General features: G+C 40.0%; 1 protein-coding gene across 9 annotated transcripts in view; it reads right to left on the minus strand.

Moving 5' to 3' along the window:
* Positions 1-26,305, minus strand: part of ankrd44 (ankyrin repeat domain 44) — a 226,283-nt gene that overhangs the window by 34,612 nt on the left and 165,366 nt on the right. For 5 of the 9 annotated variants that reach the window (XM_062969140.1, XM_062969139.1, XM_062969144.1 and 2 more), the window contains exons 10-16: positions 26,027-26,141; positions 22,789-22,871; positions 19,134-19,251; positions 13,915-13,983; positions 10,305-10,445; positions 3,654-3,737; positions 1,532-1,643 (exon numbers count right to left, since the gene is read on the minus strand). In XM_062969140.1, the coding sequence (XP_062825210.1) occupies positions 1,532-1,643; positions 3,654-3,737; positions 10,305-10,445; positions 13,915-13,983; positions 19,134-19,251; positions 22,789-22,871; positions 26,027-26,141 (722 nt within the window). The remainder of the gene's footprint in view (positions 1-1,531; positions 1,644-3,653; positions 3,738-10,304; positions 10,446-13,914; positions 13,984-19,133; positions 19,252-22,788; positions 22,872-26,026; positions 26,142-26,305) is intronic. The other 4 variants (XM_062969141.1, XM_062969148.1, XM_062969143.1 and 1 more) reach the window with 3 other exon arrangements.

Genomic DNA, 26,305 nt, shown 5'->3' on the forward strand with positions numbered 1-26,305 from the left:
ATACACACACACACACACACACACACACACACACACACACACACACACATACACACACACACACACACACACACACATACACATACATACATACACACATATATGGGCAAAAAAGAAAATGAATGTTGTCAAGAGCCTTCTAGGAAATAGGAGTGCCTCTTCTAATGACAGTATAAAATGATGGAAGTAAATATTGCCCATGATCATTAACAGATGACCATGTCCCATCTATCACATCATTAGTGCATATCTCTTAGTCTCAGTATCTTCTGATTGATGCCAATTCAGCTGAAATTTATTATGACAATGCCTTCCGAATGTATAGCTGTTCTGTTAATTCTGGTGCAGATAAAGTAAAAATACTTGAGCTATATTTCCTCACAGTCGCTGTTTCTACACAAGCTACATGTTGCCACATCTCAAACAACAGGCACCAATTATTATTATTATTATTATTATTATTATTATTATTATTATTATTATTATTATTATTATTATTATTTCATTTCTATCCCACTTTTTTACCATGAGTGGGATTCAAAGCGATGTACAAAGTTTAAAAAAGACAAAAACATATACATCAATACATAAAATACATAATCAACTAAAAACATCATATGCCAATTTATGAAAAAAAACCCAATTTGAACAGCCCATATACAACAATCAATAACTTATGACAAATACCATTAAAAGATTTCCCTCGCCTGAGGCCACTGGGGTTATTTATAAAAATAAGTTATGCAGCTCCTAAGAAGTTCCATTTTCATAAGGCCATGTGTTTAAATCCTAACTCTAAATACTAAATATTTAGAGTTAGAATCAGCCCACCATTTTGACTTAAGAAAAGAAGTTTTTAAAACATATTTTAAGTGTAGAGGTCTAATTTGCTCACAGTGGTTTCAGTATCAGCCTACAGTTCAATCTGTAGTATACTTGTCTACTCAAAAGTATCTCCTTTGAGTTCAGTGGGACTATATCTTGGCTAACTATATACAGTGTTCCCTCACTACTTCGCGGTTCGCTTTTTGTGGATTTGCTGTTTTGCAATTTTTCAATAAACTCTAAAAGAATATTATAAATAAAAATTTACAATTTACAGCCTAAGGGAGGGAGGAAAGAGAAGCCGAAGGGAGAGAAAAGGAGCCCAAGGAGCAACAGGAGGAGGAGGAGGCAACACACGTTTGGTTGATAAAGACTTAAAATAGTGTATAATTACTAAAATAATGTATAAATATTAAAATAAATACAGCGTCCCTACTTCATGAATTTTCACTTATTGCGGGTGGTCCTGGAACGTAACCTCCGCGATAACTAAGGGAACACTGTACAGGATTGCAGCCCTGATGCTTAAATATGGCTTGGGGCTTTTTTTATGTCTTTGATCTTTATGTTTTTATGCAATCTTTGTTGTTTGATTTGTTGTTCGTCCCTTGTTGTAGGAAAGGCAGTACAAAGCTATTACTGCTAACAATGAAACACTTCAAGACCATGCCAGACTGTATCCAGAAGGAACATTTTAACCACTCACCAGTTCCAAACACTGTCTGTGTCCATAAGCAGCAGCATAGTGCACTGTATTGTATCCATCTTTGTCCTGGATGGATGGGTTAGCTTCATTTTGAAGAAGGAATTCTAGACACCTGAGGATTATTAAAAAGGAAAAATGAAAGATTATGGCATTTGGATGTGTATGATGATTAATGCCAAGATAAACATTTGGTGCTGTTGTGTGCCCTCAAGTCTCCCGACTTATGGTGACTCTAAGCTGAAACTATAGTGGCAGTCCCCAAGTTACAAACACGATAGGTTCTGTAGGTTTGTTCTTAAGTTGGATTTGTATGTAAATCAGTACAGATACATTTTTAAGGATAGCATAGGGAAAAATTAACCCCCCTGTGGTGTTTGTTTTGCTGTGGAATTTGAAAAATTGGCTTGTTGTGGAAGCAAGGATTGGTGATAAAGCTTCAGTGGAGATACCTTTTCCCAATGATAACTTTCACGAGCGAATTCCCTTCCTAGGGGTACATTTCTTTCACTTCCTGTTGTCTCACCTCCATTCTTAACTATGAGTCATTGGTAAATCAGATGTTTGTAACTCAGGGACTGTCTGCATAGTATTTTCTTGCCAAGGTTTGTTCCAAGCCTGTTTGCCTTTGCCTTCTTATTAGGATGAGATAATGTGACTTGTCCTAGGTCAGCCAATTCTATGTTCTATGGCCAAGCTATGATTCAAATCCTTAATATTTGCACTGAAATGTGCAATGCAATGCCAAAAACTTATTTTTGTTCAACAGAGTTGTAAGTCCAATCCTCAATCTGTTACACAACACTTCAAATAAATATTTACTGGAATAAAAATGCTACTTTAAAGGCTATGTTTTTTATTGTGTACATAACAAAATGTTGTGCCAGCTACATACTGTATTGCCATTTGTTAACCATGTTCATTGGGGTTTTTCATTTTTTTATCGTGTCAGAAGCAACTTGAGAACATACTGCAAGTTGCTTCTAGTATAAGAGAATTGGCTGTCTACGGAGACGTTGCCCAAGGGATGCCTGGATATGTTACCATCCTGCTGGGAGGCTTCTCTCATGACCCCACAAGCTAGAGCTGACAGACAGGAGCTTACCTCGTATTGCGGATTTCAACCGCCGACCTTCAGGTCAGCAACCCAACCTTCAGGTCAGCAGTTCAGTCGGTACAAGGGTTTAACCCATTGTGCCACCACAGCTCAGTTTTTCATAAAAACATGCCAACAAAGTTTGAAATAGTGTGGTTGCAATATGAGTCATTTAGATTAATTCTATCATGGTTTCTCTGTTTGCTGTAGAACCTACAAACTGTTACTACAGAAAAGTAGCAGCTCTTAAATTTGAAGAAGTAAAGATTGTATATTTTAGCTGTTCTCAGTCCTATCTATCTATCTATCTATCTATCTATCTATCTATCTATCTATCTATCTAATAATCCTGTAGACTGAATGTATAAGAAGAACAGCCTCCTATATAGAACTCTGGGCACCAAAGGAGATATACTTCAGAGATGGAAAAAGTAGCAGAGGAAAAGTATCTGAAACACTGATATCTGGAATTAGACTGACATTTCAGTCCCTAAATATTATTGCTAGTGGCCTTTATTTCTTTGTACAAATTTATTTTGCCATGCTACAATATCTCAAGAGTAAGGGGTGCAATGGTATTTCCACTGTCATTCCTTTTAATCCCCCTCCCTCTCTCTATATAAACACACATACATACTATCTTATGGTTGGCTGATATAAAAATAGCAGCTACAACAACAAAAATAACAGCAGAAGAAACGGCAGCTATGAATATTCAAATTTGGGAAGGACAAGCATACTTCACAGCGTAATACCACAGTGCATATAACTTAAAGACTACAGCATATCATATTCTAAATGCACCAAAATACTATAGCAGCAGCTAGCATGGAAACAGAAATAGTAAACAGACACATACGCACAAACATATCCCCAACAAACTAGAAGTTAGCCCATCACAATCTCAGTTGTTTAATGCTACAGTGCAGCAAGTGAGCAAAACTAAGGAAGGCACAGAACTGCAACCAACAGAAGCGGAAGCATTATATACAGCGATGGTGCCAAATTGCTATTGGACACCAAACTTACAATGCAGCTTCTTTTTCCTTCATCTCATTGGCTCTTTCAAGTTCTTCAGCATTTCCATGGGAGTTACCCAAAACATTCTTTCTTCTTAACATAAAGGACAGAAAAATGCAACTCGTTTTGAAAATGGACACTTCACAGATTCTCTGCCACTCATGATTTTCACTTGCATTTAAGCACTGCTGCCTGACATACCGCTTAAAAATCAGTGTTTGAACTGCAAAAAGGAAAGGAGCCATATCAAGCTTCCAGAAAGAGAAAGAACTGTCACAAAAAGGTATATCTTCAATGTACGTCAGAACATCAAAAGAAACTATGACGTTTCTGGACACTGTCGGCTTTTCCAAACTTCTTAGTTTTTGCTAGTTGGTTTGTTTCCATATCTACTCATTCCTTTCTTTTAGGGAACTATCAGTGATTTCTTGGACCTATACTATGGCTCTTCCAAAGGATTGTTTAAAAAAAGACTAAGAGTGCAGTTTGTTGAGGTGATCCTGCTTTGAAGGGCTAGTTTTGTCCTCCTGAGGCTGAGGACCTGAGGCCCCTTCTACACTGCCAAATAAAGTCCAGACTATCTGCCTTAAACTAGATTATATGGCAATATAGCCTCATAAAATCCAGTTCAAATCAGATAATCTGTTTTATTTGCTTTGATAATCTGGAATATACGGGAGTGTAGATCCAGCCTGAAGAGTCTTCTCTCAATATCCAATCCCAGGGTCCCATGACGTGTTGCCATATCAGCTAAATTGGGATCATAGTGTTTTAACTATCTTGTATAAAAGGGCCTCTCTGCCTGAGAGCTAGTTTACCACCATAATTTTACCAATGGTATTCTCCACTACTGGTCTTCTCCAATGGAACCAACCTATGGTAGTCTCTAGCAAGTAAAGCCCCGAGATGCACTTGTCAGTTTACGTTGGATGTGACTCCAGTAGTACATTCCTACCACGTACATTGCACACAGTTACAATAATTCTATTCTGGCATCTCTAAAGGGTAGGGGAATAGGGACAGCTGCAAACACAGAAACTGTTGCAGTTACATCTCATTCAGTACAGGTGCAATATACATTCCAGCGCTACTACATTTTTTGTGTGGAGGGCTATCAGTGATGTCTGGACATATGATCTGGTCTTCACAATCCCATGTAACATTTCTTGTACTTGGATACAGCTGCCTCCCAGCTATGCTGGGAGTGTGCATATGTAAGTGCATGTACAACACTGCACTGCGCAAGAACATCTGAGTGGTAACCAAAAAGAAGACCAGCCTGATTCCTTCCTCCCAAGTATTTTGATTTATATGCATAAGGATCCTGAATCAATTAATTTTATAGTCTTTTGTGGTCTAGTATCTGTACTCAAGCACAAAATATGGCTTAAAGGATCTTCTTAAGGATAGTTGTGATTTCTCATTCATTCCATTGTGTTTCCTCCAAGTACCATAACTTTTCGTGCTCTTAGGTAATGGTCTTGACATCTACACTATTCAAATACCTTATATACCTCAGAGAATACAGATATCCCTCCACATTTGTGGATTAAGCATTTACAGATTTGACTATTTGCAGATGGCTGTATTTTGCAACCACCTCTGCTGCTGTCCTATATGTGATCAAAAAAGTATGTTCTTTCTAGGTATTTATAGGTCCTCCAACACAGCTCTGTGATGAACATCTGGCAGAAGTTGTCAACAAAAGCATGCTGGAGGATTTAGAAATGCCTGGAGAAGTGTACTCTCAGGCAAAAAAAAAGCATTTGCGATTTTTATTTATAGTCATATTTTCATGGGAATTCTGCACCCCTAATATCTATAAAAGTTGAAGACTGACTGTATACAATAACTTCACATGGCAAAACCCATGCAAAACCAATAGTGGGGCAGTAGGGCAGGATGTGTCAATCTAGTCATGACCTATTTCATCAAAATCTAAAAGATGCTCTACATGAACACCTAAATCAGTTGTTTCAAACCTTTTGTTTTGACCATGGACCACTTGACCAGGGACCACTTTGACCAGGGACCACTCTCCAACATTAGTCCCAAAAGGGTTTCAAATCAGTTTTCGGTCAACTTTCGGTTCAGTTTGGTTATTTGGGGTGCTGATTTAGAAAACTGCATTGGATAGACCACATCAGCTCTATTTTCTATTACAGAACATATGCCATATTTAATATTATAGAGCTGATGTGGTCCATCCAATGCAATTTTCTGAATCATCACCCCAAATAATCCCAGGAACAGGCTTAAAAATGAAGACACCCAGGCTCCACTCAAGGGGAGGGAGGAGGAGGAGAAGCAGCAGTCAGGAGGCGTGTCGCACCTTTCATGGGTAGTCAGCCTCTTTCCTCCCAACATCCCCATTGCCTCAGCACTATAAGAGGGTTTCATGAGACCAATTGCTCTCGTCGTAACGGTGTAGTAGCAGTGAGGCCGTGGACCATACTTTTAGTTCTTGGAGACCACTGGTGGTCCATGGACCACAGGTTGGGATCCATTGATTTAAGTTAATGCATTTTTCTATAGTGTCATGAGTACATTTTAACATAATTTCTGACACCTTAATTAAACTATGTAACACAATTTGAAAAAAAATCTGTTCCTAGTTTGAAAGTGTTATTTCCTGTTGAATTATGCAGTACTTACTTGGAAAGCAGTTGTTGTACTCCAAAAAATTGTTTTTGTGGCTGAGGGTAGTAGTATTATTTCCTTAGTCTAGGCACTTAGTTTATATTTTTCCTTAATAAACATATGCCGTTTTTAGATGATAAGAACAAAGATTTTGCAGTTTAATAATTTAATAATTTTTTTAATGTTTTTATGATAGAACCAATTAGGAAATGGCATTTATAACCCAGGAATAAAAATTATGTTACATAGTGTTATTTGCTAAAGACATGAAAGCCAGAAGAAAAAAAAACAGAGTATACTGGCAAATACCTTTCAAAAATGGGTTTTGCACAATACTCTGATGATACCTATTAAAGTTTTCTTAGACACAGAATGCAGTATAAGGATGGAACAAAGAGTAACTCAAGCCCAATTTTAAATTTACATTTTAGAAAAGAAGCGAGACACCTAGAGAGGTGTAAGAGCTATGCTTGCTTCACACCCAATCAATTAGAAAAAGGGATGAGGGAAAGGCACAAAGCACTGGTTGTACATTATGATCAAAATAATAAAAAAAAGTGTCTGGAGCTTTCACAGACCTACAATACCCGTCAAATGCATCAAATGCTATTCTGATCTGACATGTACATGTCTGAAAATGTACTAAAACAACAATATAAATTGAGCCAGGGTGCAATGATACATGCACACAAAGGCAACTGGTTTGCTTTGGGCTTATCTTTGATAAGATGCTTTTGCACCACGACAAGTCAGCCATTAAAAGCCTTTTCCTCCAAGGTTTCGTGAACCAAGGTCATGATGCAATTGTCATGTTAAAATTGAAGGTTTGAGCCCAATCAACAGCACTTAAGCTTATACAGAGGAGTGTTATTCCATTCCACTCCCATAATCCCAGAGCATGAATTGTATGATAAGGCTATTTTCTGTTTCTATAATTTTAATATATTTGTAGATTTTAAATTGTATTGAAATGCTTTTAATGTAAGCCGCTTTGAATCTCCTTGCGGGGAAAAAATGCAAGGTATAAATAAACATAATAATGCTAATTATTATAATTATCATCAAAAGAGTGAACTTTTCCAGTTAACAGCAACAACAACAACAACAATAATAATAATAATAATAATAATAGGAGAAGTTTACTCAATACAAGGATTTAAATATTGAACTGCAAAGACTCTGGCACAAGCCAGTCAAGGTGGTCCCAGTGGTGATCGGCACACTGGGTGCAGTGCCTAAAGACCTTGGCCTGCACTTAAACACAATTGGCATTGACAAAATTACCACCTGCCAGCTGCAGAAGGCCACCTTACTGGGATCTGCACGCATTATTCGCCGATACACCACACAGTCTTAGACACTTGGGAAGTGTCCGATGTGTGATCCAATACAACAGCCAGCAGAGTGTCTGCTGTGGACTCATCTTGTTGTGTTTCTAATAATAATAATAATCCCCCCATAGGTGCCACCTTGTCATGGGGGGGGGGGCTTGACTGCTCCAATGATGCTGAGAGCTGTGCTGGCAGTAGTGTAACTACCAGCAGGTCCAACCAAGCCAGAGAAGTCTCAACTGAGGAATGGAACCAAGAGCACCTAACCCATTAGCATTATGTAGAATCAAACCAAAACGAAGTCTATACTGGCTCAGTCGTTGCCCAGGACAAAAAGGACCACGGTGGATGCTGCTGATTCTGGACATCCATCGACAAGTGAGCTACAGAATCAAAATACAAATGAACAGTAGCGGCAGAAATATACAATGCCAGAAAACCGCACAGTTATGAAATGCTACTACAAATCTGAACCTCAAAGGCGTGACTACCAAAAAAGGATGCATCAGCTGTGGAAACAAGAGTGCCCTGACTCACAGATAACAGAACCCCAACTGGCTGACCAATGAAAATTCATAATCAGAAACAAAGTGTTCAGTGAAGTTGAAATCGAAGAAATCCAGAAAATCTGCAAAGCAAATTACCACCAGACCACAGCACAGACAGCAGCAGAGACTCCAGCAACATTTGGAATGGTAGAACAGATTGAACCAGAAGAAAGTGTGGAGCTTTTGCAAGATTTTGAAGAACCAGCACTTGAAACACCTGTTGAACCACCAGGAACCTTGACAGCAAGACAACAAGAGCTCAAGGATAAGATCATGGCTCATGCTGCAGCAAATGCAATAAGAAAGCGGCTCCCAACTCTAAAAACAGTGCCCAAGAGACACCTGCCGCCTCTCATGAAAGATGTGAATACAGTACTTTCCACTGTAGAAATAATATCAATTGAACAAACAAACCAGTTTGCCTACAGTGCAGCAGTGATAGTAACAGAAGAGCTTGGGCTCCTACAACCAAGGGAGCCCCAAAGAAAATCGACTGGAAAACCAAAGTGGAAGGTCAGGCTAGAGTTGAAAATCAAAAAAGTTAGATCAGATGCAAGTAACCTGAAAAATATGAAAGAGAAGAAACTGAAGAATGACAAAATCAAGCAATACCTGATCAGAAAGTACTGGCTGAACACCAGAAAAATTGAAGAAGCTTTGGAAATCGGGAAAGAACAAATTACAGCAACAGCCAGAAAAATTGAAAGATATGAAGCCAGAATCATCCAGTACAGACAAAATCAACTGTTTCAATCAGACCAAAGACGGTTCTACCAGAGTCTGAACCAAACAACAGACACAGTAACCACAAAGCCAGAGAAAACTGCAACAACAAAGTTCTGGAAAGAGCTTTGGGAAAATAATAAGAACTACAACATTGGTCTTATGAAATTCATTTCTCCTCCATAAATATTTCCTGCCTCCTCATATCAGAGAAACCCATCTAACACCACTCAGGGTTATCTTCATTTATTTTTTGAAATTCATTGTGGAAGAACCACTCCAGGCAATACATGAAGTGTTAATTAAGGTGCCGTCTACACTGAGATATAATCCAGATTACAAAGGCAGATAATCCACATCTGCTTTGAAAAGGATTATATGAGTCTACACTGCCATATAATCCACTTCAGAGCAGATAATCTGGATTTTATATAGCAGCGTTGAAGGGGGCGTAGGTAAAGGTTTTCCCCTGACATTAAGTTTAGTCATGTCCGACTCTGGGGGTTAGTACTCATCTCCATTTCTAAGCCAAAGAGTCGGCGTTGTCCATAGACACCTCCAAAGCGATGTGGCCAGCATGAGCACTGTTACCTTCCCGTCAGAGCGGTATCTATTGATCTACTCACATTTGCATGTTTTCGAACTGCTAGGTTGGCAGAAGCTGGGGCTAACAGCAGGAGCTCCCCCCGCTCCCCAGATTCGAACCACTGACCTTTCAGTCAGCAAATTCAGCAGTTCAACCGTCCGTCCCCCCCGCCCCCCGGGACTTCCTAGAAGGGGGCATAGACTCATATAATCCAATTCAAAGCAGACAATCTGGATTTGATATGGCAGTGTAGAAGGGGCCTTTCATGAATCACTAATCTTCCCTACAACCCACAGTATCATTGGCATGCTACCCAGCAGGGACTTCAATACATCAGAGCAAGGTTTTAAGGACGCATGTGGGACTGTACCAGGAAGGAGAGATTTGTGAAAATTGTCCCCTTGACCCCTTTTTGAAGCAAAAGTAAGACTGGGCTTAAGACAAATCCAGTTCCAGCCTGTTGCAAGTAGATTTCTCTAATAGCAGGAGTCACTGTCTATATGAGGAGGTTCTAAATAAATTACCAAAACAGATCTTGCTGAGATAGTTATACAGCCATGTGAAAGGCTACCCATACAGAGAGAAGATATGACAAAAAAGTCCTGGCCAGGCATACCAACAAACTGAATGGAACTGTGCTACCGTACTTAAAATGCAAAAGCCAGACAGAGATTCAAAGTAATTCTAGCAGCTGATATGTACATGAAGGGGAAAGGAATACTTTTGGTTCCAGGAGTACTTTCACTGAAATGAAATTGTTGCATGAAGGGAATAGAAATGACACAGGCTTAGCAAAGAAGTAGCAAGAAGGAATACAAATGGGTTTGTTTACTTTCTGTCCATGTCGGAGGCAGCAGCATAGTGTAAAGCCGTCCGTCCCCAGTCATCTGTTTCATTAATATTGGCCCCCATGGTCACCAGTGTCTCCATACATTGGAAATGACAATTTGCAGCTGCATAGTGCAAAGGTGTCCTGAAAAATAAATAGAACCACATTAGCTTAGACATTACTTGAGTAATGGCATCCATTACATTAACCACTCCTGACAGAAACATTACTGCAGGGAGATTCCATTTCAGGGCAGAATCAAATGCAGAATATATTCTTGCTCCTACAGTAATTAGAAAAGGACATGTGAGCAGTACAAAAAAGGGAAAAAAGAAAGAAAGAAAGAAAGAAAGAAAGGAAGGAAGGAAGGAAGGAAGGAAGGAAGGAAGGAAGGAAGGAAGGAAGGAAGGAAGGAAGGAAGGGAGGGAGGGAACAGGGGAAAGGACTGGAGGAAAACAAAGAAAACAAGATGTGGGGGAATTAAGTCCAAAAAGAAAGTCAAGTGAACAGGAAGGCGCTCACATATCCCGAATGAATTCACGGGTAGTGAAAATAATAATGTAAAAACTTATTAAGGAAATATAGGAGAAACATTAATTCCTAGGCTAGAGCTCTAGAACGTCCCTGAGAACTGGCTAGGAGCAGATGAAGAATGGATGGAAGACTGGACAGATGAAAAATAAAGCGAGGAAGCATTATTATTGCTCTGAGTTTTCTAGACTGTATGGCCATGTTCCAGAAGCATTCTCTGATGATGTTTCGTCCACATCTATGGCAGGCATCCTCAGAGGTTGTGAGGACTGTTGGAAACTAGGCAAGTGGGGTTTATATATCTGTGGAAGGTCCAGGGTGGGAGAAAGAACTCTTGTGTCCAGGTTGGTTCATCAAGTGCTTTGCTATGGCTGACTTCTCTGGTTGAATTAGTCTGAGGTGCCTTTCATGTTCCTTGAATCGTGTAGACTAATTCAACCGGAAAAGTCAGCCATAGCAGAGCACTTGATGAACCAACCTGGACACAACATATTATTTGAAAACACAGAAATGCTGGACTACACCCACAACCACCATGTCAGACTACACAGAGAAGCCATTGACATCCACAAGCATGTGGACAATTTCAACAGAAAGGAGGAAACCATGAAAATGAACAATATTTGGCTACCAGTATTAAAAAAAAAACCTCTCAAATCAGGACAGTAAATAAAGAGCAACACTCAAAAAACATGAATTCCAGACTGGAAACAATCACGCCATCTAATACCTCCCAGCAAAGGATTCCCTCAGGCAGGAAGCAGCCAGGCTTTGAAGCTGCCAGGCTATTCAATGCTAATCAAACTGGCCAATTGCAACACTCACACTTGCCTCAGGCAGAAAAGAGTTATTTTTATTTATTTATTTATTTTACAGCATTTATATTCCGTCCTTCTCACCCTGAAGGGGACTCAGGGCGGATCACATTACACATACAGGCAAACATTCAATGCCTTTTTAACATAGAACAAAGACAAGACAAACATAGGCTCGAGCGGGCCTTGAACTCATGACCTCCTGGTCAGAGTGATTCATTGCAGCTGGTTGCAGCTGGCTTGCTCTCCCGCCTGCGCCACAGCCCAGGCCCTGGACCTTCCACAAATATATAAACTCCACTTGCCTAGTTTCCAACAGACCTCACAACCTCTGAGGATGCCTGCCATAGATGTGGGTGAAATGTCAAGAGAGAATTCTTCTGGAACACTGCCATGCAGCCCGGAAATCTCACAGGAACCCAGTGATTCTGGCCATGAAAGCCTTCGACAACACATTATTATTTTAACAAAGCTTGAATTCAGCATTGAACAAAAGGACAGAGGCCAAACCATTGCTTGTACTAAGACTTATGCAAAACACATCTGTCACCCAGAAGCACAAAGGAAGCCAGAAAAAGCATGGCTCTAAGTATAGTTAGAATGGAAAAGTAAATGCAAGTAGATGGCATGTTTGGGACAAAATAAAACTAAAAGTCAAAGACCTAGACAGTCATATTTGGAAAGACAAGCTATGTGTGCTGTTGCTGTTTTGGAAAGAGAAAGAACAAAAATATATTTAATGTAGTCTGCACCTGTGTTTTTTGGCACTACACTTCGGGCAGTAATATACTACAGGGAATGCTTACTTCCTATTCAGCTCAGAGATGTAAAGAATGGCTGGGTTACGACCTACTTCTGAGTTTTACCTTCACCAACTTTGTACTCACATTGTGTGTGCATGCCTTCTAGTTGCTTGTTGGCGTATGATGACCCCATGAATTTCATGGGGTTTTCTTAGGCAAAGAAAACTAAGAAGTGGTTTTCTCAGTTCCTTCCTCTGAAAGGAGCACCGCATATTCATTAGCAAGGTGCTATGCCAGGCCCCTTCTACACTGCCATATAATCCAGATTATCAAAACAGATACTACTATATAATCCAGTTTAAAGCAGATAATCTGAATTTTATATGGCAGTGTCGAAGGGGCCCATTTATTAACCAGGATTGACCCTTCTTAGCTTTTAAGATCAGATAGGATTCAGTACCTTTAGGGCAGGGGTCCCCAAACTAAGGCCCGGGGGCCGGATGCGGCCCTCCGAGGTCATTTACCTGGCCCCCGCCCTCAGTTTTATAATATAATATATTGTATATACATATAATATTGATAATAATATTCTAATGTAATACAATATAACACTAATAATAATACTATATAATAATATTAATTATATATTCTATATTACATATAATATTACTAATAATATTACAGTATAGTGGTATAGTTCAATATAGTAATATATAATGCTAATATTGTGCTATGCTAATAATATAATATATTGTATGTACATATAATTTGTAAGCCACTCTAAGTCCCCTTTGGGGTGAGAAGGGTGTGATACAAATATAGTAAATAAATGCAGTAAATAATAAATAAATAAATAAATACATTTTAGACTTGGGCTCACCCAAAGTCTGAAATGACTTGAAGGCACACAACAACAACAACAACAACAACAACAACAACAACAACTTGACTATCTCATTGGCCAGAAGCAGGACCACACTTCCCATTGAAATCCTGATAAATGTATGTTGGTTAAAATTGTTTTTATTTTTAAATATTGTATTGTTCTTTCGTTGTTGTTGTTGTTGTTGTTGTTTTTACACTACAAATAAGACATATGCAGTGTGCATCGGAATTTGTATTTTTTTCAAATGATAATCCGGCCCCTCAACAGTCTGAAGGATTGTGGACCGGCCCTCGGCTTAAAAAGTTTGAGAACCCCTGCTTTAGGGTATGCAGTCACACTTTAGCCTGTTCACAAAATAATCTGAAATCTCAGGATCATGATACAAAACTCAGTGAGTGCCTATGGTACTGGGCCTTTAAGTTGATATGGGATTTGAAAGTGAGATGTTTATCTAACTAGCTAGAAGTTGGCAGAAATGCTGGCAACAGGAATTGATTCAGTACTCTTTAAGGATGGACCCTTGGCAACTAAAGCGGGGTTTCCTCTGTTTGATCTCTTATATTCCGGTATCATAAGGTTGACCATCTTGGTTTGTCAAAAGTTTTGATCGACATCAGAATGTTTCAAAAGTCACAAACCTTCCATATTTGTCTTTTTTATTGGCATCTGCTCCACTGCTCTGCAAGAGTTTCACACAATCAACATTACTGAAAACACAAGGGAAAGACAAGAAACTCATGAATAAAAAACAGTTGTGGCTCAGTAACAAAATGCTTCATTGCTAATAGTTTAAGAAACAAATTACAATGTGAAATATGTATCAAATGTTTATAAACACCCCTTAGATAGATAGATAGATAGATAGATAGATAGATAGATAGATAGATAGATAGATAGATAGATAAACTTGGAACATTTTTGTATTAATCAGGATGACCAAAACGTGGAACTAACAAGTTACAAGTCATATGTAGCAAGTCACACTTGGTAGCCATACTTTATCTATGTAACAAGTAATGTTGACTAATTTCTCCTTAATTTGTATGAGCCAAAAGGCTTTGGGAAATTGTTTTGAAGATTTTTTTTCTATGTTATTCCTTTTCAGACATATTTTCCTCCAAAGAAAAGGACTAAAAAGTAATGAGAAAGCAACAAGTAATGCATTGAATTACTATTTCTTCATTTGAAATTCAAGGCACAGTAAGGATGGAATGGATATTCACAACTGAAATAGGTTTAATTCCCATTGCTACCTTTTGCTGTACCCAAGATACTCAGCACTATATAATTGCAAAATATTTTTATTGTGGCACAACATTTATGCAACCTTGAACTGAAATGGACTGAACTAGCCTTGTTATCACTTGATATATACAAGACAGTCAACATTATGAAAATACAAAATATTTTTTTATCCCTGTATAAAGTTTAAACAAACAAAAGCACATCAGCACTTGCTGGTTGCATAACCCTCTTTTGTGGATGCTTCACACAAATATAATGATGACAAAAAGCCTGGACACAAATCTCTCAAGGATGTTTTGAGAGAAGAATGCCCTTTTAAAGGAAATGAGCTATTATTATGTGGTCCATTCAGACCAGACAATTTCAAGGATTCCACAACTGAACTAGCAAAAGAAAAAAAATACCTACAGATTGCTCGATAAGGTGAAAAATTACAAGTAAAAGCCATAATACACGTAATAAATGTGAAATATTAAAACAAATTAAAAGAATTGGAATATGCTGCCTCATGAGAAAGGACACTGACACAAAGCAGAAATATTTTCTTTTATCATGTCAGAAGTGAATTGAGACAGCTCTGGCTCTACTTGTGCTTAAAACCAAGTCTTGATAAGCATAAATTCTGGAACAAGACAGTGTTATGTCTTATTTTATTGCTAGTTTTTTATTAAGTGGAACAAACACATATTCTATTAAAAAAAGGAGAGGTTTGACTGTGTGGGGAAGATTATTTTTCTTGTTTGACAACATGTTTTTTGTAATAGTAATTTATCATTCGGGCCATTAAAAGCAATGCCATTAAAGGAAATCCCAACTGGATGGTCCCCCTACGAGGGCCTGCCTCCAGGGGCAAACCAAGAATGGGCAACTTGAAAGTCTCGGAATAGACTCAGAAATGGAGTGGGCAGATCAAAACACAACCTGGCAAAATGGCACTTCCTAAAAGAATCCTCCACTTTGTGCGACTGTGGAGCAGAATAGACAACTCCGCATCTGTATGCTTGTCTGCAATGTCCTGCCTCACATACAGAGAAAGAATTGTTAGAGGCTATGGACAATGCGGTCACTGTTGCCCGTTTTTGGTCAAAAGATATTTAGCTGCTTGTGCTCCCTCTATTTTTATCAGTTTTATACAAATGTATGCAATGCTTTTGATATGAAATAAATAAATGCATTCGGGCCATATGAAAGAACAAAGGACAGGGTTGTCTGGTTTGGTCTGGCTTTTTAAAACCCAAAATGGAGGGCCAACGATATAATCTCATGAAGAAGGGAACCCATTATATGAGATCAATCATCATGTTTTACACAAATATGCCCGGTTATGTGTAGATTCTCTTGCACACGGTGGTGCAATGAGTTAAACCCTTGTGCTGCTGAACTGTTGACATGAAGGTTAGCAGTTCAAATCCGCAAGACTGGTGAGCTCCCATCTGTAAGCCATAGCTCCTGCCAACCTAGCAGTTCAAAAACATGCAAATGTGAGTGGATAGCACTTCACTGTACTTTGTTGGCCGTCCCAGTTCCTTTGGGGAGATGGTGGCGGGATAGAAATATTATTATTATTATTATTATTATTATTATTATTATTATTATTATTATTATTATTATTATGACACAGCAAACAAGATAGATATGCTGGATTTCATATCACAAAATCACAAGTCGAACACTTCCCAAGTGTCTAGGACGGTGTGATGTATTTTCGGATGATGCGCGCAGATCCCAGTAGGGTGGCCTTTTGCAGTTAGCAGATCGTAATTTTGTCAATGTCTATTGTTTCCAAATGCCGGCTGAGATATTTTGGCACGGCACCCAGTGTGTCCATCACCACCGGGACCACCTGCACTGGTTTCTGCCAGAGTCTTTGAAGTTCAATCTTGAGGTCCTGATAGCGGCTGAGTTTTTCCTGTTGTTTTTCATCAATGCGACTGTCACCTGGGATGGCGACATCAATGATCCAAACCTTTTTCTTTTCCACAACTGTGATGTCTGGTGTGTTGTGTTCCAGGACTTTGTCAGTCTGGATTCGGAAGTCCCACAGTATCTTTGCGTGCTCATTTTCCAATACATTTGCAGGTTTGTGATCCCACCAGTTCTTTGCTGCTGGGAGGTGGTACTTGAGGCATAAGTTCCAATGAATCATTTGGGCCACATAGTTGTGCCTCTGTTTGTAGTCTGTCTGTGCGATTTTCTTACAGCAGCTGAGGATATGATCAATGGTTTCGTCGGTTTCCTTGCACATTATTATTATTGTTATTATTATTATTATTATTATTAGGTACCATATTGGCAGGAAAAGGCAAAAAGACACTCCAAGCAATCTTGCCGGCCACATGATCAGGATGTGACAAGGCAGGCTCCTTGACTTGAAAATGGAGAAAGCACCTGAAAAGCCGGAAATGAAAGGAGAAGCTTTTGCCTTTGGTAGTGTTTGTGTGCCTCATTGTATGTGACTGTAAAAGCATTGAATGTTTTCCTATGTCTACTGCAAATGCTGTAATCTGCTCTTTATATTCTGAGGGCAGAATATAAAGAAAGTATATTATTATTATTCACACTCACTGAGGCAGGAGGGGGGAAGAGGACAGGAGGAGGGCATGTACATACCTTCACTCACTCGCATGGGTGAGGGCTTGGTGTGGAAAAAGTATCTTCTTTAAGGTGATACTGTCCTAGCCAAACTGCAGTTACCTGAAACTGTGGATATGAACAAACACCACTAAATTACTTAGCTTCCTGTCCCAGTATGCCATAGAGTTATATTGGACAACGGAGACCAGTGGTTTCCAAACGGTGTTCTGAGAAACCCTAGGGTTCCACAAAAACATAAGGTGAAAAATCTTGTAAATCTTTTTTAAAAATCTGTGCCAGAGTATGAAGACCATATTGAAATTCAATGTACTCTTCTTTAGAAACAAAATTTGAATCCATGCCACTGAATGACTTTTGGTTAGAACGGAAAGACATATAGTCATCAGTAGCCGGAAAGGCTTTCCAAGTAATGCTCTCCAATTGATGTGAATCAGTCTTGTCAGCTTCTACACTCCCATATAAAAACCAGATTACATGTTTTGAATTGGATTATATGGCAGTATAGATTCAGATAATCCAGTTCAAAGCAGACAATGTGGATTATCTGATTTGATAATCTGGATTGTATGGCCTATATGTTTGGACTTGAACTTGAGTTAGTGAGATTGTTTCGCTCAGAACCTTGGAAAGAATTCTGGACTATTTTTATGCTTTGTCCTCATTGGGATGCTTGCTGTGTATGACTACGGATTGCTTTTGACTATGAGATGATAAGCCACTGCACTAACAGTGATTCTGTACAGGTCTTTGACACGAATCCATTTTTTTCTTGTATCAAAATAAAGGTTTTATCTCCAAACCTACTACAGGATACAAAACACCCAGGCAATAGGAGTAGATGAAAGAAGGAAGAAGTTTACGGGTTCCCAGTGCATAGGGTTCTGTGGGAAAATCAGGGAGAGAATTTGGGTTCTGTAGAAGAGGAAAGTCTTCTGAAGGGTTTAGCGACAGAAAACATCTGGGAATCGCTGACCGCGAGGAGCCTAGAGAAGTGTCCACTTTAGGGAATCCAATGCAACTCTATGTTATGCTGGGACTGGAAGCCAGATTATTTAATGGTTTTTGATCAGATCTACAGGGGAAGCACACCATAGTACAGTGGTTCTCAACTGGGGGTCCCCAGATGTTTTTAGCCTACAACTCCTAGAAATCCCAGCTAGTTTACCAGCTGTTAGGATTTCTGAGAGTTGGTGGCCAAAAACATCTGGCGACTCCAGGTTGAGAACCACTGCCATAGAAGATCTGGCAATTTCCAAGGGCCTGGAGAGATCATTTTTATGAGTTCTGCAGCTATAGTGTCTTTCTGGCCAGATTACCTGGTATTCCCTTGACATTAAGTCTAGTCGTGTCCGACTTTGTGGGTTGGTGCTCATCTCCATTTCTAAGCCAAAGAGCCGGCGTTGTCCATAGACACCTCCAAGGACATGCGGCTGGCATGACTGCATGGAGCGCCCTTACCTTTCCGCCGGAGAGGTACCTATTGATCTACTCACATTTGCATGTTTTCAAACTGCTAGGTTGCCAGAATCTGGGGCTAACAACGGGAGCTCACCTCATTCCCCGAATTCGAACTGCAGACCTTTCTGTCAGCAAGTTCAGCAGATCAGCGGTTTAATCTGTTGTGCCACCAGGGGCTCCTATATGGCAGTGTAGACTCATATAATCCAGTTCAAAGCAGATAATGTGGATTATCTGCTTTGACAATCTGGATTATATGGCAGTGCAGATCCTGCCTCTGTGCTCAGCTGAGAAGACAGTTCAGCTGGGCGAGGAAAATACTATGTGAGGCAGCCAAACAGTCTTAGTTGATCGACTGAAGAAAACAAGCACCATGTGTCTGGTACAGCGAACTGTTTTTCCTGAGACGCTGCATGGGTTTTCTGCATGAATACAGCCCCTGTCGAGAAAGCCTTTATGTCATCCTGCCACTCCTTATTTGGAACACATTCTTTTGCGGGGAAACCACAGCACTAAAATTACATGTAAAGACTGCCATTATAATTCCAAAACTACTCACCCGCCCGCAGCCGCGGCATGGAGGCACGTCCTTCCAAATTTATCTGGGGTGTCTATTTCAAAGCCTGCAGACAGCACGTGCTCATTACTAAACAAGGACACTATGCTATACTTTTGTCCTAGTTAAACCGCAAGAAACATTGCAGAGACAGAAAAATCAGTTAGTCAGAAAAAAAAACAACCGAAGAGATAGAGAGAAAAACCAGAATGCAGACACAACGGTAAGTCAGCAAAGGGTTGCCATGGGGACGGATGGTGCCTGCTCAAGCTTGGCAGCCAAATAAAGACGCCCGTAAAGGCAAAAGGGATCTATTTTCACATTGGAGCCTTGTGCCATATAAGTATTTAAATCATGCAGCAGGCATTTATGAGGGAGATTGTGATCGGGAGGACTGACAGCCGGGCATGCGGCAAAAAGCTCTGCGAGGAAAACAAGGGAGGCCCAGAGATGGCTTCACGGAGGAAACTCATTTATGGAAGGCTTTGGATTTTGCACAGGGCTGAGAAAGGGCACCATTTCCTCGAAAACACCAGAGCATGTAATACATGGCAATACAGCCTCGGAGGAGCAGAAAGGTTTTTCTCTAATACATACAAAATTGTTTGGTGTATGTATTAAAAGTGGAGTTCCCAGACCAATGTTCTTCTCTCCAACATTTGTCTGAATTTGACAGTGATTATATACAAGGCCAAGAAAATTTGTCGAGTTGCTGTGAGTTTTCCGGGCTGTGTGGCCATGTTCCAAAAGCATTCTTTTCTGACGTTTCACCTGTATCTATGGCAGGCATCCTCAGAAGTTGTGAGGTCTGTTGGAAACTAGTCAAGTAAGGTTTATATATCTGTGGAAAGTCCAGGGTGGGAAAAAGAACTCTTGTCTGTTGGAGGCAAGTGTGAAAGTTGCAATTGGCCACCTTGATTGGCATTGAATTGCCTTCCAGCCTCAAGGTCTGGCTGCTTCCTGCCTGGGGTAAGCCTTTATTTATTTATTTATTTACAGCATTTATATACCGCCCTTCTCACCCCGAAGGGGACTCGGGGCGGATCACATTGCACACATAAAGGCAAACATTCAGTGCCATAACACAGAACAGAGACAGAGACAAGACGCAGGCACGGGCTGGCCTCGAACTCATGACCTCTTGGTCAGAGTGATTTGTTGCAGCTGGCTTGCTATCCAGCCTGCGCCACAGCCCGGCCTTTGTTGGAAGGTGTTAGCTGGCCCTGATTGATTCATATCTGGAATAAAGTAGAGTCTTGCTTATCCAACATAAATGGGCTGGCAGGACGCTGGATATGCGAAAATGTTGGACAATAAGGAGGGATTCAGGAAAAGCCTATTAAACGTCAAATTACGTTATGATTTTACAAATAAAGCACCAAAAAATCGTGTTTACAACAAATCGACAGAAAAAGCATTTCAATACACAGTAACATTATGTAGTAATTACTGTATTTACGGATTTAGCACTAAAACATCGCAATGTATTGAAAACATTGACTACTAAAAATTTGACTACAAATAAAGATAGAATTGCTGCCTAAAAAAACAGCTGTGGAACCAGGTGGGAGGCAGACTGCGTTGGATAATACAGAGCGTTGGATGAGCGAAGGTTGGATAAACGAGACTCTATTGTACCTCTGTTTTCTTTATTTACTAAAAAAAACTCCAAAAGTTTATTTAAAAATTCCAAAATTAAGACACTAAATAAAACAGAGGAGTTCCAGACACAAATGAATCAGGGCCAGCTAACACCTCCCAACATAGGATTCTCCCAGGCAGTAAGCAGCCAGATCTTGAAACTGAAAGGCTATTCAATGCTAATCAAGGTGATTAATCACAACATTCACACCTTCCCTCAAGCAGACAAGAGTTCTTTCTCCCACCCTGGACATTCCACAGAGATATAAACCCCACTTGCCTAGTTTTCAACAGACCTCATAACCTCTGAGGATGCCTGCCATAGATGTGGGCGAAACGTCAGGAAAAAAATGCTTCTGGAACATGGCCATATAGCCCGGAAAACTCACAGCAACCCAGCGATTCCAGCCATGAAAGCCTTCGACAACACAACTGGTTGAATCCATGGCATCCATATTCAAGTATGTTTGGTATTCCATCATTTATGCATAAATATCATTCCAGACTGCATTGAGGGCACAAAAAGTGACAACTTCTCATGTTTTTTTTTAAAGAAATGGAAAAGATGACAAAAAGCTCAATAAAGGTAACATAGGAAAACACTGGGCTTTTTATGGCTGGCACGTTTATGTATATGTATAGCAGAAGGAGCCATGATGGACGGATTAGGCATACGGACTCAACAACAACAAGCCAGCATTCTCAGCATTTCTGGTTCATATTTTTGTACATGCAGCAGAGGCCAGTGAAACGTCACCCCAAAGAAGCGGATAGAGGAATGGTGCTTAGACAGAATTTGTAAGGAAGCAGGGAGAAGAGAGCCAGTGTGGTGAAGTGGTTTCAATGCTAGACTAGTATTCAGGGAAACCAGGGTTCAAATCCCCATTCAGTCATGGGAATCCATTGGATGGCCCAGAACATGTCATACACTCTTTCAACCTGAGAATACCATAACAACCTCCCTCTGAATCAATTTCCTTAAGGGTTGCCATAACTTTGGGCACATTCAGGCTGATTCAAAAGTGGCAGGTGTTATTCCTGTTCTTTCCAGTTTTACACTGGATTAAGATAAACTGATCTGGGGAAATAGTGCAAAAAGTGTCAGGTCACATTAGGAAGTGGCAGAAAATATTCTGGGACAAACAAAATGTGTCTGGTTCTCCACTGGAATTAGAAAGAACAAATCTGTGGAATTTCTGGTCTCTATTATCAGTGAGGAGGCACCGTCATGAACAACCTGAAGCCAAAGTACAACCACAAATAGGAAGAGCACTGCGGCCTAAGGATTGGACCTTGGTGAACTCTTTGGTGAACAGAAAGGCTCTATAAACAGAATTCTCAGCCAGAGGGCAAAACTGCCACCTCCCTTTCCATCAGAAGGAGGAATCTATAATTGATGTTCAGCTTGCAGGAATATATGATCTAAGCATCATTTCCTCTAGATCAGTGGTTCTCAATCTGTAGGCCTCGGCCCACTGGTGGGCCACGAAACGTAAAATAAGATCTGTGAGATATGTGGGGAAACTCAGCTCTAGATTATTAAATATGTTTTTCTGTGGGTGAGTAGATGGCGACTACTGGATGGCATATGTTCTGTATCAGAAACTAGAGGTGATGTGGTCTATTCAATGGAATTTTCGGAACCAAACTGAATCTTATCTTGACCAAAAATTGATTCGTAACCCTTTTGTTACTAATGTTGGCGAGTGATCCCTGGTCAAAGTAGTCCCCTGGTCAAAAAAAAAAAAGGTTGGGAACCACTGCTCTAGATACTTTTAAAAAAAGCATTCAGTATGCTTCAAGCTGAAGAACTCCAGAAGATAAGGCTTTATGTGCATGCAAGTAGGGATGTATTTACGCAAATAAGCACACATGCAGCAGTGCCACACATATGAAACAGAACAGTAGGCTTCTGGCATATGAGGACATAAACACACAACACAGAGCATCAGAAGGATCACTTGGCAATTCATTCACAACTGAGCTGGGCTTTGCAGTCTCTTCTGGACTGACTTACCTGTTGACAGCAATTTCCTACAGCAATCAGCATGAGCATTAAGTGCTGCCAAGTGCAAAGGGAACATACGGTGGACACCACATCTGTGGGGAAAAGTCAAAAGAATTGAGTAATATAACAAACTGGGTGGACCTCCTCATTTTTTACGCATATAGGAGCAGTTTAAATATAGACAAGTGCTTGGTATGTAATTATCTAAGAGAAACCCATGCTTATTTCACAGTAATAAGCCTCCAATGAATTTGCATCAGTGATAATATACCATAGCTTGCAATGAACAATCCACTTAACCATTTACTCATTTCCTTTTAAACAAAAAAATTGTCATATCAACCATTTGGGAATCCCTTAATACAAAAACACATGAACATGCAAACTACTAAAACAATTCAATTAAACTGAACTCTAAATGTCCAGCTGGTTCAATTATATGGTGTCTCACATAATTTCTGTCTCTTACAAATACGGTAACTTATCATACGTATAATTGCCATCTCAAAAAGTGGACAATGTAAAGCTGCTCAGGGCCATTTTTGTGCCCCCTCCAGGAGTCAAAAGAATTTTGTTTTGCTCCCAAATGCCAAAAGATGCAAGGCGCAAATGGCATTTCCTGGTGTTTTGAGCCCTCCAGGACCCTGTGAAAGTCAAAATGAAATTCCATGGATTTCCTGCAGTTTTTCCCCCTTTGAAATATTCCAAAATGCCATGTAAGGAGTCAGGAAGGCCTGAAAACATGTCCCATAGATGGTGTTTCGGGGGGAAAAATAACCTTTTTACCATAGTAAGTACAGCCACAAAGTTTTCTTGGAGGTCTGATGTGGCCCTTTAAATGTTACATAGGTAAAGGCAAAGGTTTCCCCTGACGTTAAGTCCAGTCATGTCTGACTCTGAGGGTTGGTGCTCATCTCTATTTCTAAGCCGAAGAGCCGGCGTTGTCCGAAGACATCTCCAGGTCATGTGGCCGGCATGACTGCATGGAGGGCTGTTACCTTCTCGCCGGAGCGGTATCTATTGATCTACTCACATTGGCATGTTTTCGAACTGCTAGGTTGGCAGGAGCTGGAGCTAACAGCAGCAGCTCACGCCGCTCCCGGGGTTTGAACCTGGGACCTTTCGGTCTCCAGCTCAGTGCTTTAACGCACTTCGCCACCAGGGCTCCTAAATGTTACATAGTTGCCCTTTTCTCATCCACAGCTTTGAAATGATCCCTCTTGAACAGTAACAGGTCACCCTTCCTCCTTCAATGTGCTGTTTCCTCTGCCATATAGAGTGTGACTGTTGACCTAGATTTCATCTATTTATTCCATCATCCCTCTACATATATTTTTTTTCTCAATTAACCGTCTTTTCATTTTACTTCCTGCCTATTCCACCAGAAATAAGTAAATAAATCTGCTACTGGAAGATCAAAATATGATCCTGAGAAATGGCAACTCAGGATTTTCATTCCAGGACACAGGCAGGTAATTTCCTTTTATCATGGATGTCTATGGACTTCTCACTCCACTGGGCATTTCAGCCACTCGCAGAGGTGTTTTATTTGATCAATGCGCAGGTCACTGAAGCATGTAATGGAAATTTGGCATGGATAGCTCAAGATTGCTGGACCTTTTTTTTCTCCCTTTACCTAAAGCAGTGAGAAAATGAATAGATTGAAACATATGGAGAAGCAAGCAAAAAAAAAGTTGAATTTTTCAAGTGGATTGAACTCAGATCAAATTCATTCTAAATGTATACATAGCCAGTATTTAAATAAATTATTTCTAATTTTTATCTAGTAGGTAAAACAGAATGAAGTTCTTAGGTTGCATTTAAAGTGTAATTAAATGAGATTAGGATATACTGTGTACAATTGGGGAAAAATGAAATACAAATATTTTAGGGTTGCTGTATGTTTTCTGGGCTGTATGGCCATGTTTCAGAAGTATTATTTCCTGATGTTTCGCCCACATCTATGGCAGGCATCCTCAGAGGTTGTGAGGTAAGGGCGAAACGTCAGGCGAGAATACTTCTGGAACATGGCCATACAGCCCGGAAAACATACAACAATCCTGTGATCCCAGCCATGAAAGCCTTCGACAACACATACAACATTTTAGTCTCGCTCACTACAGTGGAAGACATTTCAGCATGTGTTGTTTTGTCCTACCATAACTTTACAAACTTGGGTTGGAAAAGTGGGGTCTTGGATAGTATGACCCCCCCCCCCACGAAATATAATTTTTATGTCCCTCCTCAACTCCAAAATCCCCTGAATATTTTCCCCACACCCAAAAAAGTGGGTGAAGTGCTTCTCTCAATGCAACAATGTACCTTTTAAATAACCTGCGAGCCCTTTCTATGCAGTCCAACATAAAAATGACTTATTTTAAAGAACTTTTTATTTGTGTCAGGAGCGACTTGAAAAACTGCAAGTTGCTTCTGGTGTGAGAGAATTGGCTGTCTGCAAAGATGTTGCCCAGGGACGCCCGGATGTTTGATGTTTTACCATCCTATGTGAGGTTTCCCTCTTGTCCCTACATGGGGAGCTGGAGCTGACAGATGGGAGCTTACCCCGCTCTCCTTGGATTCGAACCTCCGAACTGGCGGTCAGCAGTCCTGCCAGCACAAGGGTTTAACCCATTGCGCCACTGGGGCTCCTTTTGTTTAAGAACTGAAAGTGAACTTCCAGATAATTTGGGTTTCTGATGGTTCTTATTGTTTACCACAGTTGTCTCTCCCAATCTATTTGATATTGACATGAATCAAGTGCCTTTAGCCTAAACTAAGCAATCAGCCATAGAATCCATGCATCATGTAACATACTTGCTCATACATTCAGAACAATTACACTATGTAACACGATTTTTGTTCCTGGGTTATAAATGTCATTTCCTAATTGGTTCTATCACAAACACAAGGGAAAAGTGTATTAAACTGCAATTTGCGTGACATCTTGCAGCATATTTTGCTATAGTTTTTCAATGAATAGTATCTAATTGAGCCTCAATGAATTCAACCTCGTTTGTGGCAGCCACAAAAATGAAGTTTCTGGAGTATAACAATTACTTTCAAGTTAAGTACCAGACAATTAAACAGGAAATAACACTTTTAAACTAGGAACAGATTTTTTTTCCAAACTTTGTTACATTTTTTACATAGCATTACTGAATGAACAAGAAAAGCACACCATTAAAATTTCTCATTTCTATTATGCACACAATTTGAATCTACGCACAATATTTCTTCTGAAACCTACTTGGTAGCATCAGCTCCACTGGTTATTAGGGTGTTAATCAAGAGCTCATGTCCATATCTTGCAGCCACATGAAGAGGTGTGTTGCCATCCTTATCAACACAGTCAATTTCTCCTCCTGGAAATCAAGTGTGCCAGAAATTTTACATCATTTGGCATTAATTTAGCTTATTTATTTGTTCATGTATTTTAAGGCATGCACTTACCACCCTCTGACCCACCAGGGCCCTCAAATACAGATCACCTACAATACTAGCCCAGGTGAGAAAGGAGGGTGCGCAA

Source organism: Anolis carolinensis, chromosome 1 (assembly GCF_035594765.1).
Source record: "Anolis carolinensis isolate JA03-04 chromosome 1, rAnoCar3.1.pri, whole genome shotgun sequence".
Lineage (NCBI taxonomy): Eukaryota > Metazoa > Chordata > Lepidosauria > Squamata > Dactyloidae > Anolis > Anolis carolinensis.